The sequence below is a fragment of the Mauremys reevesii genome, linkage group 11, assembly GCF_016161935.1.
Source record: "Mauremys reevesii isolate NIE-2019 linkage group 11, ASM1616193v1, whole genome shotgun sequence".
NCBI lineage: Eukaryota > Metazoa > Chordata > Testudines > Geoemydidae > Mauremys > Mauremys reevesii.
In genome coordinates, this window is record NC_052633.1 from 52,121,835 (window position 1) to 52,136,597 (window position 14,763).

General features: G+C 40.4%; 1 protein-coding gene across 5 annotated transcripts in view; it reads right to left on the minus strand.

The window, feature by feature from the left end:
- Positions 1 to 14,763, minus strand: part of KIF5C (kinesin family member 5C) — a 124,760-nt gene that overhangs the window by 5,895 nt on the left and 104,102 nt on the right. For 3 of the 5 annotated variants that reach the window (XR_005586250.1, XM_039495075.1, XM_039495079.1), the window contains 4 exons: positions 12,328 to 12,399; positions 11,392 to 11,496; positions 9,083 to 9,299; positions 7,662 to 7,778 (listed from right to left, as the gene is read on the minus strand). Coding sequence is in view for 4 of the 5 variants with exons in the window: in XM_039495075.1 (XP_039351009.1) it covers positions 7,669 to 7,778; positions 9,083 to 9,299; positions 11,392 to 11,496; positions 12,328 to 12,399 (504 nt within the window). In the remaining variant the exon portion in view is untranslated. The remainder of the gene's footprint in view (positions 1 to 7,661; positions 7,779 to 9,082; positions 9,300 to 11,391; positions 11,497 to 12,327; positions 12,400 to 14,763) is intronic. The other 2 variants (XM_039495078.1, XM_039495076.1) reach the window with 1 other exon arrangement.

Below are 14,763 nucleotides of genomic sequence, written 5' to 3' on the forward strand. Positions count from 1 at the left end.
ATACAAGTATCGGGGGGTAGCCGTGTTAGTCTGTATCCACAAAAAAAACGAGGAGTCCGGTGGCACCTCAAGCACTAACAGATTTATTTGGGCATAAGCTTTCGTGGGTAAAAAAACCTCACTTGCATCTGAAGAAGTGAGGTTTTTTACCCACGAAAGCTTATGCCCAAATAAATCTGTTAGTCTTTAAGTTGCCACCGGAATCCCTGTTGTTTTTCTTAATATAAATTATTTTTATAACTTAAAAAAAATACATGAACACAACTCATTTAGGTTTGAGCATTCCCTGCAGTGTTTGCAACCTAGACATTTGTATGACAGCATGAAAAGCAGAAAGTGAAAACTGACTACTCTGGTTGCAACGTCCAAACCGAGCAAAATTCAACAACCTCCTTCTCACTCCCTACACCATCCCTTCTCCTCTTCACCAGATGAATGGTGAAAAATAAATGAGTCATTTGAAATTTGCAGTTTAAAAAGTTTAAGTTGCATTTAGTAACACAAAAGTTGACTTTTCTTTTAAATGTAGTTTTTAACTTGGCCATGTATCTTTACATTCCCTGGCTGAGCATCACAGAAACTAAAATGCTCAACCAAATTCTGGTATTTGGGTGTGATTTGCAGTTAGTCAGGAGGAGACTGTGTGCGCGCACGAGGGGGAAGAGATTTTTAGAAATAAAACGAAAATCTTCCACCACACAAAAGTCAAAATTTGTAAATTCAAAACATTTCTTTGAAATTCAAAAAATTTTGAACAGCTTTAGTTTATCTACTCTGTGTTTGTAATGATAAGAATTGGTTCAGAACTGGCTAATTGTGGAACCAAAGTAGAAATTTACAATTCCTTGATGTTCTGTCTCCATTAGACACTGGCACCAGAGTAACTACATTGATGTACTTACATCTGGGCCAGCTTCTAATGCAGACACAGTGCACTTATGTGAAGTGAAGATGACACTGGTAAGAGTTATCTAGTAAATTAATGGAGTAGCCACACCAGCAAAAAAACACACTTTATATCAGTGCAGCACATCTACATTTGAGGTTTGCACATTTTGCAAATTTCTCTAATGTGGACAGGGCCTAACACCTCTGACATGATGCTTACGAAACACTTGGCAATGGTTAAGCAGCTGATCTGCTATGACTGCTACTTATGCCAATTATTTCCCTGTTCCTTTTTTCTCCTCATTCCCCATCTCTTTCCTCCACCTGCTGTCTTGTCATATGCTAAGTTCCTTGAGTTAGAGACATCTTTTTACTAGATGTGTACAGCTCCTAGCACAATGGGACCATGATGGGGCAATCAAAGTCTTGATTGAGTGACTTGGTTTCTTTGTCCAGATCTAGCTTTTTATATTTAGAACTGCTTATCCAAATCTGCACCACTGGAGCTAGTAGAAATGGCAAAAATAGCACTGACTTACTGACAAACGCTTTGCCATGTTGTGATTAATAAGTTAACATCAATGACCAGACCAACAGTAATAAATGACTTATCTCTAGTGTGAAATGATCAATGGGCTATTAAGGTAACTTCCCTCATCATGTCATAAAATTTCCATTCTGGAGATAGGGTAGGCTACGCCACTTGACAATAAACAGTTCATGTAGGAATCACATTCCTGTTTCATTGCTGTTAAAAGATTATAAAGGAAGTTCAGCAGGGCACAATTTTATTTCAGGAATTCTAAAACAATTCAAATGATGGGGTGCAATGGTGATGACTTATCAGCTATGCTGTGAAAATAATCTGTTTGAGTATCTGCGCAAGACATTCCATTTTAATAATATACTGAGAGTTATGCAGTGGCTTTCATCCAAAGATCTCAAAGCATTTGGACTACTGTATCTAGCCAGGAATCACTTGCTCAGCCTGGTTACAGAGTACTGACCCTAAGCTGCAGGGCCAATGTAATCTCAGAGCGTAAACAAGTCAGTAAATTGACCAAGGAATATTAATGGACTGGAGAATGAAGTTGCCCTCCTAGATTTTGGCAACATAATTGAGTTAAAAGAAAAAATTTTAAAGCATATAGTTATATTCTGAAGTAGCAACTCTAAAAATAGTAACATGAAGTTCCATATTTATTGTATCAGTGACTTTCAGATCAAAGTTACTCAGTTGACCAATTGTTAACCACCATATTCTAGGATCTGAAATTCAAGTAATGTCTTTTATGGCCCAGCATAGTGATCAGTAAGAAATATTCCCCATATCAAAAACTACCCTATATTACACACATACCATTTTTGGTATGTGTGTTGCATAGATGTAACAGAGTGAATTTGGTCCTGCAACTGGAAATTGAATAAAAATTCTATGGATGATGCAAGTACCAAAACAGAATCCAGTTTATAGATGTGTTGGTTTTCTGTTCTAGTGGGATTAAAAACTTGAAAAAAAATTAATATAAAGTATATATGACAGTTTTGTCAAAAATGCTGATTTGATGAACCCAAAATGTTTTGTGAAGACATCTCAGGTTAGACAAACTTTCAAGAATTACCTCAATTTCATGCACAGCTGCTGATCCAGAGGACATGTTTCGTTTCATAAACATCATGTATCAGTGTGTCGGAAATTAAAAAAATTCGGAATCAATTTGGTTTGCAGGAAATTTCCAGTTTTAGCCAGATTTAGTTCCAAGGTCTGTTGATACAGGGTGTTCAGCAACAGTCTGCTTCTAGAACATGGAAGCAGTGAACAGGGCGTCTCTGAGAAGATGACCACTTCTGCAGTTCTGTTTGAGGGTTTCCTGCACCTGCTTTGTAGCAAATTTGATGTTGCCATTTATTATTGTACTTTTGTGCAGATGATTTCCTAAAAGCACACTCGGTATATACTGATACAGTTTATTTTTCCCACTATAGTTCTTGTTGTAAAACTTCTTATAGGCCTCTTAGTGTACACTTTTCCTTTGTAATTATGTGTGGATGACAATACAATAAAGTTCTTAGGTTATGTTGCTGGCAAGACCAAAAAGCAAACTTCAATTAAGTATGAGCTAATACACGAAAAACCCCAGTAAAGGCTTGCCCAATTCATCTATAGCAAAAATATGCTGCCTCTAGCAACAGGGCTCAAGGCAAACACAAGCAGCAAAAACAACCCACACAGGATATTAAATAGCGTGAATGTGATTAGACGGATGGTTTGCATGCATGTATGACAAGAGACATTCTCAGCAAAAAACACACACAGTATCCAAGAATGCTTAGTGCCTAAAGCAAACAGCAAACTTTCAAAAAAGAAACCAGGGAAGAGTCACAAAATAGCAGAATAAGAGCCATCCTTAAGGGAGGGGGGAAAAGTCAAAATCACTGGAAAGAACGTAACCATCCCCCAGTCTCTTTCACAATTGACAGGCACCTGGCTAGAGTCCAAGTCATTTTAGTCAGTGCGATGGAACTGTACAGCTAAGTAAAGCTACTAACTGCCTAAAATAATAATTAGAATTTTAAAATATTGAAGAAATAAAGCACTTTTAGGGGACAAAGAGTTACAAAGTAAATAATGCACGAGAGAGGATACCGTACATTGCTGGTCCTCCCAGTAGAAGCCGCTTTGCTCGTTTGAAATCCTCGTGACTGTTAACTAATAGTTTTTCAATTGAAATCTGCCAGGAAAATGTAGAAAATATAAAAAAGCCAACAATATGTTTACATAAAACTTAGGTATTAACATGAACATCAGCATGGAGTTAACCATGTGATGTCAGCACACTGTTCCAGTGGTAATCCTGGCCACATTTACTAGAGATGATGAATCTGCTGAGAAAGCAGGATAATCAGATGGCTAGGAATTTCCAGCCTTTATAGGAAACAAATTTGTGAAGCAGCCATGCACACAAAAAGGGAGTGTGGGGGGGGGGGGCCTCCAACCAACCACATTTCCTTCCTTCATGAGCAATTCCTTTAAAAAAAACATTGTCAGGAGTGTCAAACTGGCTCCACCTGGTGCACAAATACTGAAGAACATTCATGGTTCTCACTGCTTGGCAAATATTTTTAACTAGCTTCACATTCAAGGAGCTAATGTAAATCAATAAAGAATGTATGAACAAACTATAAACTATATCAGAGTTGGGATATTTAGCCACAATCTAAATATACAGAGAAAAATTCCTAGATGAGGAAAAAGCCACAGGAACATATCAAAGCTGTACATGGAGGCGATGCTTAGGCAAAGCTGAGAAAACAGAGACGAGAGGAAACATTTAAATCCAGCAAACTGATTAAAGGATTAGGCTTCACAGATGCATCCATTTTATGGTCAGAAGGGGACCACTGTGATCACCTACTCTGATCTCCTGCATAACACAAGCCATAGGACTTCCCTGAATTAATACCTGCTTCACATCCAATAGCTAACGTCAAACTAGAGCAGATCTTTTAGAAATACATCCAGTCTTGATTTAAATATTTCCAGTGATGGAGAATCCACCACGGCCCTTAATTAGTTGTTCCAATAGTTAATTATCCTCACTGATAAAAATCTGTGCCACATTTCCAGTCTGAATTTATCCAGCTTCAACTTCCAGCCATGGAATCGTGGTATATTTTTGTCCGCTAGAAGGAAAAGGCCACTATTACCAAATTTCTGTTCCCCATACAGGGATTCGTAAGACACTGATCAAATCATGCCTTAATCTATTTAGCCTATCCTAGAAAAGGTTAAGCTAAACAGATTGAGTCTTTTGAATCTACTATAAAGGCAGGTTTTCCAAGCCTTTAATAATTCTTATGGCTCTTCTCTGAGCCCTCTCCAATTTTTCAACATCTTTCTTGAATTGTGGACACTAGAAATGGGCACTGTGATCCAATAGCCATCACCAATAATGACAAATGCAGAGGTAACATAACCTTCCAGTGCCTGCTCAGTATTTCCCTCTTTGTACACCCAAGGATTGCACTGGGGAGCAGACAGTGTCTCTCAGTGGATAGAGCACTGGACCAGGACTTGGGTTCTGTTCCTGGCTCTGCCTCTGGCTGCTGACACACCTTGGGCAAGTTACTTCACCTCCTTGTGTCAGTTTCTCCTTCTGTAAACTGGGGATAATGAAACTGACCTCCTTTTGTGAAGCACTTTGAGATCTACTAATGAAAAATGCTATACAAGAGCTGGATATTATTAATATAATTATTAGCAGCCCTTTTGGCCATAGCATCACATTGTGAGCTCATGTTAGCTGATTATCCACCATGACCCCAAACTCTTTTTCAGTCAGTGATATAACATGAGAGAGTCCCCCATTCTGTAAGTACAGCCTATACACTTTGTTCTTAGATGCATGATTTTACATTTGACCTTACTGAAACACAAAACATTTGCTTGCACCCAATTTCCCAAGCACTTCAGATTGCTCTGTATCAGTGACCTGTCCTCTTCATTATTCACCACTTCCCCAATATTTGGGTCATCTGCAAACTTGATCAGCAATGATTTTATGTTAGGTAGCATAAGGACAACCAATCTCTGAGGTTGGACACTGCATCTAGAAACACTCAATGATAATTTCTCATTTACTATAACATGGAGACCTATCAGTTAGCCAGATTTTAATCCACTGGACATGTGTCATGTTGATTTTGTATTGTTCTAGTTTCTTAATCAAAATGTGCATGTTTTATAAATAAATCTGTGCAGATAAACAGTGATGCCTTCAAAACACACACACAAATCACAATGAGATAGAGAAGGAGGGAACAACACATGAAAGATGTACTGATTTTGCAGATAGTGTATTAAAACTGTAGTGATGCTTGCTGTAGTGTAATTGCCTCTATTGTATATCCTGAATGTTGCTTGTATTGTATGATCCTAGGGGGAAAAAAAGCTTTCCCCAAAGCCAGCTTTGCCATTCACATCTTTGTTTACAATGCAGTAAGATCTTCACCACCATCAAATATCAATGAAAATCACAATACATGAACTAGAGCTGGGCAGAATTTTTTTCTAAACAACATTTTTTCCATCAGAAAATGCCAATTCATCAAAACAACTTTTTTCACAGGAAAGGGTAGGTTTTGATGAAAAATTTTCAACTTACAGATTTTGAAGTTATCAAAATGTTTCAATTTGACATTTTCAAAACAAAAATTCTGGTTTCCTGGTTCAAAACATCTGTTAATTACAGTAAAAAATGGTCAAAATAAATATAAAACATTTAAAAATTATCAAAACACAATGTTTTGATTGACCCAAACCTATTATTTTTTGGATTTTTGGTTTGTGAAAATTTGCAATTTTGACTTTGCATCCCAATTTGACATGGGAACATTTTTTTAAATCTCCAACATTTTTGCAGGACTAGAAAATTGTTTCCCACCCAGTTCTAATATACATAACCCAACTCCCCTTTAACTTTCCTAGTAAAAAGACAGAGCTAATTTCAACATGTTGGCCAACACCGATTCCCTTCCTCCGGCTAAATGGCAGTGTGGCTGAGGCATCAGCCCACTGACATATTGTTCTCCCTTCTGATTACTACAACTACCAGTGCTCTAGCTGTTCACGTTATTGAGTTTGGTAGAATGTAGTGCAAGAAATTGAACATTGCTGTGTAACAGCTGCAGAGGATTAAAACAAAGGATGGTTCTCTCTGAAACTTGCCCTGCTGTCTGGAATTACAGTCACCTTAATTCAGTACAGGATAAAGCCAAAACTAATTAAAGAACAATTGCCTAATTTCACCTTCCTTCATTTTGCATCAGGAACAGAACACTTTTCATCAGCGTTTTTATACAACACCAGTTTTTGTAAATCCTACAAAGTTTCCAAATTGCTGCTTTTTGTTCCCCTTTGGCATGCCACTTTCCATAAGCAGCATTCACTGTACATGTTTTAAGCTAGGCCTCTATTGCTACAGGAATGACCTATCAGATGGCTCCATCTCTCAAGTGGTCTCTCACCTTTATGGCATGAGATTTGCTTCTGAAAGTTCACATTCTGAATGGGGTCCAATAGACATCTTCATCACCCAAGCATCCAGAATCACTGAACAGCCCATTTCTCCATGCGTTCACGCACACACAAAACAGTTGCTCTTAAACTTTTCAGCTACATAACATTACCCCTGGATACCCTGGGTATTCTCTACCCTAAATATTGGGAATACTGCAAACAATGAGGGCACATTATGTTATCCAAAGCAAAAAATGGAAAGTTTGCAAGGGCAGCCACTGTACATGGGGAATCTTCTCCATATAACATAGGTTTTACTTTTGTACATTCCATATTTCAGCCTATATTTGTAATAACTGTTCAGTTTACATAAAAAGCATCCACAATAAGAAGGATGCTTGCACAGTGTTGTAGCTGTGTTGTTCCCAGAGAGACGAGGCGGGGGAGGTAATATATTTTATTGGACCAAATTCTCTTGGTGAGAGAGACAAGCTTTTGAGCTACACAGAGCTCTTCTTCTTCAGGTCTGGATATAATGAAAAAAGACAGATAATCTAAACCAGCAGCTTGCAAAGTGTTCTGACAGTGCATTCCTTCTCCCTACAATGGTTATTATTGTTCTTCATAACTAAGCCACCAGAAAAATAGATTCCAGATAAGCCACCAGAAAAAAGCCTTCACGGGTTTTCTAAGAACAAGAATGGGATATAAAAAGAGTGAATGTTGAACAGCAACAGATTTAAAAGTCACTCACTCACTGTTTATTTCATGTTCTGGTAGTAACTGGAGTTTGACATTCCTCCTCCTCCTCGGATAGCATGAACAGCTGTTGGAGAAGATGCTGGGTAATGGCCAGGACGGATAGGCTTGGCTGTAGCATGAAAATCAAAACAAAATTTAGCACTCATAGCAGCAATCGCACCTCACTTTCTGCTCTAGCACATCACTCTACTGTTATAAAAGTAACTGTTCTAGGCATTTCCTGACATCTAGAATAGTTTGGGCCAAATTCTGGCTGTGGGGAAAGTGACAACTTCCCTCACCCTGCCCACAGACACATGCTGCAAAGGTGATCACTTGCACTTGCTTTCTGCCAGCGATCATCCCTCTATACAACCACCTCATACATTCTCCTTCTGGAAACAGGACTTCTCAGTGAAACTGAATGGGGAAGACTGTACATGGTGACCACTGCTTGGGTTGGCCAGCCAGGTACTTGCATATGCCCACTTTCCTCCCACTACTATGGAGGAGATGAGAAGACATCTTTGGAAGACTTTCTGGAGGAAGCAGAATGAAAGCACTTAAGTATATGTGCTCCCTGCTGCCTCCCTCAGGTTTTCCAGTGTGCTTCACCACACGATTTGAACACAGTTCCACAATGAATTCCACTTTAAACACTACATGGCTGTGTGTGCAGTCTGTCCAGTGCCCTGGTAGCACCAGACATCCCTAAGCTGCACAGCAATTGCATTTTAAAATAAAGTGTGCACAGAAGTGAGAGGATGAGAAAGGGGACAGAAGAGGGAGGAAGAGCAACAAGGGGAATGGAAGAGACAGTCCAACTTAAGAAAGGTCATTAGAAGTACACAAGACACATTAAGCTATCTAAATCAGTAAACAAATATCTGAGGATCTTTATCCTTCAGGTGGGTTATGTTCTATAAAAGTGAGGTCCCTGAAGTGGCCATGGGTGTGGTGTGCACACCCTGTTCGGGGAGGCTATCCCCTTGCCTCAGCCCTTCGGTCTGAGGCCTCGCCCTACTCTGCCAGAAGCTCCACTCCCACTCCACCCATCCCCAAACCTCCCAGCTGGCGCCCAGAGCAACCTGAGCCTCCTGGCCAACCCTCTGGTGCCCAGAGCAGTCCAGAGGAGCCCCGAGTCCTGGCCACCCAGAGCAGTCCGAAGGAGCCCCTAGCCTGGGCCACTTGGAGGAACTCTGAGCCCCGCCATGCCCTGGCCCCAGCATTAGCGGAGGTTTGGAGAGGCTTAGCCTTCCCCAGCCTTCATTACCTGCCGCCCATGGAAGTGTCCTTCCTGTAAGGAAGGGTGCACTGGCAAAACATAGCTGGGAATCAATAGTTTGCCCTGGATGCCTTCTACTATCACAGCACTTTTAAAATGTACACAAAGTCTGTGAACAACCCAATACCTTGTTTGCTTTATGTCCTTACCAATCTGAGCAGAGTGTGCTCTCCTTGCCATGTTCTTGGCTCTTACAGCCTCTTTAATGCGATCTACCTCCTGCTGGTAGCGTTTGCGGTCCCGCATGGCATTCTCCTTGGCTTCCTTCAGTGCACTCTCCAGAGTCTTAACTCTCTCTGCTGTAGCTCGAAGTCGTTTTTCCAGCTTAGGAAGCTCACAACGAAGATCTGCATTATCACGTACCAACTGTAGTAGGAAGAAGAAGAAATGGTATTACTCCTTTTGCAAAGCCATGTGGTCTAGTGGATAAGCCATCATGTCCTGCGGGGATAGAAGATTTCACTGTCATCCTTACAGAAATGTACTGGGGCGAAACAAATAGGGTTCTGTAAAATTCATTGTAAAGTACACAGGAAAGAGGAGGTTTTTTCAACTATAATGATTTAGGAGCTGGTATTCCCTTGTTCTTCCACTGAAAACCTGAAAGTTTTGTATGTTTTGTTTTAATAGATGTGTTGGTCCCAGGATATTAGCGAGAGAAGATGGTGAGGTAATATATTTTATTGGACCTACTTCTGTTGGTGGGTGAGAGAGACAGACAAGCTTTCGAGCTGCACAATGCTGTTCAAAGAGAAGTCCAGTAATTAAATTTTGGATATACAAGGAAAGCAAGAGTCAAACCTCTTTCAGTGGCCGCTGTATTTAATTTGTAAACCTCAACAGTCTCTTTAGGAAATAAATCCGCCTAAATTTAATTTCAAAGATAAATAAATCCATAGCTTGTTGTCCAGATTCATACAAGATCAAACTAGAGATGCTCTTTGTATTCCATATGCTTAAACTTCATGCTACTAACAAGACTGCTTCATGTATTAGACTGCCTTCAGCACTCCCTTCTTGAACTGTACCATCATTAGTGGTTAAATGCATGTGAAACACAGCCTAGTCTACCTCAGTAAGGATTTACAGCTTGTTGAATCAATCAGTCTGCTGCTGCTGAAACCTCACAAAGGGGAAAAAATGATCAAGCAATAATGAATTCATTAACCCTCAGAACACTGACTACCCACAGATATTTAACATATTGGGGGAACAGCTAGTTTTCTACGGTTTCAGATGAACTACTGGAAGTGAGTGGGCATTCCCCATCACAGAGGGAGAATGGGTTTCTGGCTGCCAGGAGCTGGGCCAGCATCAGGACGCTTGGGAGCAGGGGCGGCTCTAAGTTTTTGGCCGCCCCAAGCAGTCATGCGCGGGAGGCGCCCCGGAGCCGCGGGAGCAGTGGACCTCCCACGGGCATGACTGCAGAGGGACCGCTGGTCCCGCGTGGCTCGGCTGAACCTCCCGTGGCTGCGGACGGTTCGCGGCTCCGGCGGCTCCGCTTGAGCTGCCGCAGTCATGCCTGCGGGAGGTTCAGCCGAGCCGCGGTACGAGCGCCCCCTCCGCAGTAATGCCTGCGGCAGGTCCGGTCGTCCCGGGGCTCCGGTGGACCTCCCGCAGGCCCAGCCTGCCGCCCCCCCCGGCCGCAGGGGACGCCCCCTAGCTTTTGCCGCCCTAGGCACCAGCTTGTTTTGCTGGTGCCTAGAGCCGCCCCTGCTTGGGAGGAACCAGTCCTTAACCTGAACAGAGAACCCTACCTCTTCTCTTCCATGCTACACTCCACTTCACCCTGCTGTTAGTTCCCAATTTCTCCCTCAAGCCATGAACAGGCTCAATGAGGGATGTGTGTGTTTGTGTGTGCACACAAACGGGGAGCTTTATTCATCTCTAGTCCCTACATAAAAGGGCACTGAAGTCAATATCAGTTTTGGTTTTTTTAAATATTGTACAGACACATTGACAAAATCTTGCCCAAACAATTACCAAAGCACATTAGACTGGCATAAATGTATACAAATGTATATTTATGCCAAACATCACATGTTTATGACACATGCATTCATTACACAAACATTGTGAGTGTAGGAGACCAATTCAGACTCCGATTTACTCCTGATGCAATTAATTTTAACTGAATATCATGGGTATTTTGGCAATTTAAACATTATTTCAATCAATCTAACAATATCGGAGGCAAATTACCTTCAATAAACTATCCTGGGAATAATTATATAGATAATTAGTCTCAATTAATTACAAAATCATCTATCAAAAAGGTCAATTAAAAATGTGATTTGGAATAATATAAAATAGTAACACGTTAACAGGATTCTCCTATGGCTAGAATTTCAGGGAAGACCATGGTTAAAAATTAACTGAAGAAAACAAACTACTAGACTAGCCCACTTTCTATTTAAAGAGTGACTGCTAAAATCGAAGCCAGGGGTATTAGTCCCACCTGTTTGTGAACCTTTGTAAGCTGCTCCAGGTTGTTCTCAAGAAAGGAAATTTTCTGCTTCTGAGCAGCACTTCCTCCTGCATCATCGCTGTCCAGTTCAACACTCTGCACAGAGAGCAAATGATAGAATTACAGCGAAGACTCTGAACCCAGGGAGAGGGAAAAGCTAGGGTTTTGGGGGGTCTTGTAAGCTCCCCAAAGGGAGACTACTTCTCAACAAAAAGGTCAAAAAAGACATTGCTTTTTCTGTTCATTTTGTGTTCTCAACAGCTACATTCCCTCAATATGGAAATTAAACAAATAAAAACCTTCACAAAAACACCTTAAGGATCTGGAAAGGGGAGAGCCGTGCAACCTTTTGACTAGCTTTCATGTTGACAAAAAATTCAGTTTCTCTGTGATAAAAAAAAATACCTTAAATTCTGCTAAAAATCATATGTCAGAGGTGCACAATGAATTTCTCAAATTTATTTTGCCTGGGGAAAGGATGAGGAGTTTTGAACCATAAAAAAGAACCACAGCCCACAATTACAGCTCAGGTCAGCACAAGTTTTAGGTATGGAGTTGGGTAAGTTCTGGTTCACTAACTCTGAGTCAGTAACTGAACTGATAAGTGAGATCAGCCCATTGCACTGAATAACTAGTTAGAGGGAAAAGCCTCAAAAACAGGAGCTGAAGCAGAATTCAACTTTCCTAGACAGAGCTGAAAGCACTCCAAATCTCACTCCCCCAGAGTACAACCAGCAGGGAAACAGCAAGCTCTCAGAAACCAAGATAATTGGGCATGGTATAAGAACATTGATAAATAAATTACAAGTCTGCTGGATTTACATCAGGAATTATATACACTATGCAATATAATAGCCTGGCAAGATTTTTACTGGGGGAAGGAGGTAGATTGTGTTAAAATAAAATCCAAGTAAGATTTGAACTTACTTTTTTGACTCGAGTGGTGAGGTCTTGAACAAAGAGTTTTCGTAGGTTATGGAGGGTCTGAAGTTCTCTTGCCTGGAAATAGAATTTAAAAAAAAAAGTCAGTAAAATTTTGCAGATACTGTTGTAAAATTTCTCCTCACATAAGAACATGTAGGGTACATTATACTATAAGTATATATGCAGGTATGCCTGAAAACATACATATATCATTACTGTTTAAGTAACTTTAAATTAATGAATTGCATTAGTTGACAGAAGGGCATGAATTTGGGATGTAATCGGTGTGTGGAAATCTGATGGTTTCACAGTACCTCTATCACAGCTCACTTTACTGTCCATAATCATTTCACATCAGCCAAAATTGAACTGATTGTAAAAGGAGGGAGGGGAAACCATCACAATGAGTTAAGGCTTAGTTCATATGACTAAAAGCAAGCAATTGTAATTAGCAAAAAACCCAAATCCTTGTTTGTACATCTTCTGTCTTGCTCAGTCACATCCCCATAGTTCATTGTTTTTGGCTACGTGTCTGCAGTGAAGTTCTCTCTGAACACATCTAACACACTGAAGAAAAAAATAAACCAACCAGAAAGACAATCTCAAAAGCTGGCTGTGGTAACATGTCCCCAGCTATTAAATGACACTTAAATCATTGAGCCTTGAATTCATGCTATGACAATTTTGCTGACCAAACCTATGCACTGAAAGATGGTGACATTATACAGGCACTTAGATACCAAGGTGATAGGTGCCTTATAAATACCACAGGTTCATTCCTAATCTTTCAACACTACTTAATTTTGCTAAACTTCAGCATAAGAGCCACTTTATTCAAAGAGAAATGTGAGAGGCATGGCACAAAAAGTCTTAATCCTTTGCCCATTCTGTGAAGGGCAGAGAAACCGGTTACAGGAAGGAAATGTGCAAAACCATTTGGAAAAACAGTGAATTCCAACCCATTCTCTACTTTTTATATGTTGCACTGGTATGAAGGATATGCCCCAAGTTGATAATTATATATGGAGATATGCCTATCTCATAGAATTGGATGGGACCTTGAAAGGTCATTGAGTCCAGTCCCTTGCCTTCACTAGCAGGACCAAGTACTGATTTTTTCCCCAGATCCCTAAATGGCCCCCTCAAGGATTGGGCTCACAACCCTGGGTTTAGCAGGCCAATGCTCAAATCACTGAGCTATCCCACCCCGTTAGGAGTTGCCTTAAAGCACAACCTTGGCTTTTCTATCTTATTTTCATCTTCTCACACAGAAATTTGAACTGGCCACTCAATAAATCAGGAGCAATAAGACTATAAGCTTTTGGACTGCCACTTCTTATCTTTATCACTTACTGGGAAAAACTAGAAAGTGATTCTGAACCCAAAAAAGGAGATGCTACTGCAAAAGGACGGATAGAAGTGCTTACTTCCAATTATCCACAGACACAAAAATCAGTAGAAAAATGTGATGCAGAATTATCCACATAAACTGTTGTATTCATAACACATACCTTACACTGTTCTAATACAAACATACAGATGCACATTACTACTCTCAGAAGGGGAAATGTAATTTAGAGCTAGACAGAGTTTATTCTTATCCCACAGCTCTTATCCAAAGCAAGGGGCAGCATGAGTCCCAATTCCTTCCCCAGTTCCATCCTGAAACTAAGCCATCCGCTACTGATTATTTCCTCACCACACTGGCTCAACTGTGCTGGTGGTCGGTGGAGGGGCCAAGTCAAGGCTATGCCCATTCTCAAGCCCTGCTGGAGACAGGAGACAGGTCTCCTGCTGGAGACCTACCTGCACAGGACAGGGAAATAGCAACCCCAGGGAGACAGCTCTCCCCACCACACAGTGACCTAGGATGCACACCATGCTTGCAGGGGTTTACACTCCCTTACTTCTTTGTGCACATGAGAAAGCCACAATCCTGGACTAAAATAGCACATGTTGCATGTAATTTGTTTTACTTGATTTTTCCTCCTGCTGCAGTAATTAACGACTGAAATTTTGATCATTGCTAATATTTTAATATAGCTGCAGCAACACCCTTTGAGATGCCATGGGAATGGACAAAAAAGAGTGCATGAGTGCACAACAGTTTAAGAAGTTCCTTGATTTTAAACAAAAACACCATCTGATATAATCGGTGCAAAATATCCATGTCCTATTGCTTAAAACTGAGCTCCAATTATGTCACTTACTCACTGAATAGGCCAATATCGTCACAGGTTATTCTTACAATTCATGAGCAGAATGAGCTGCAAGAGAACTCATCTGAAATCAGGAGGGTAGTTAAAGACTTTTTCTAAAATCAGGAAATGTTTATATCAAATATATATATTTGATATATGAAATCTGGGTGCATAAAGTACAGCTCCAAAATAAAAATAACCTGATTTTAAAATTATGCTCCATAGGGAAAAAAAAATT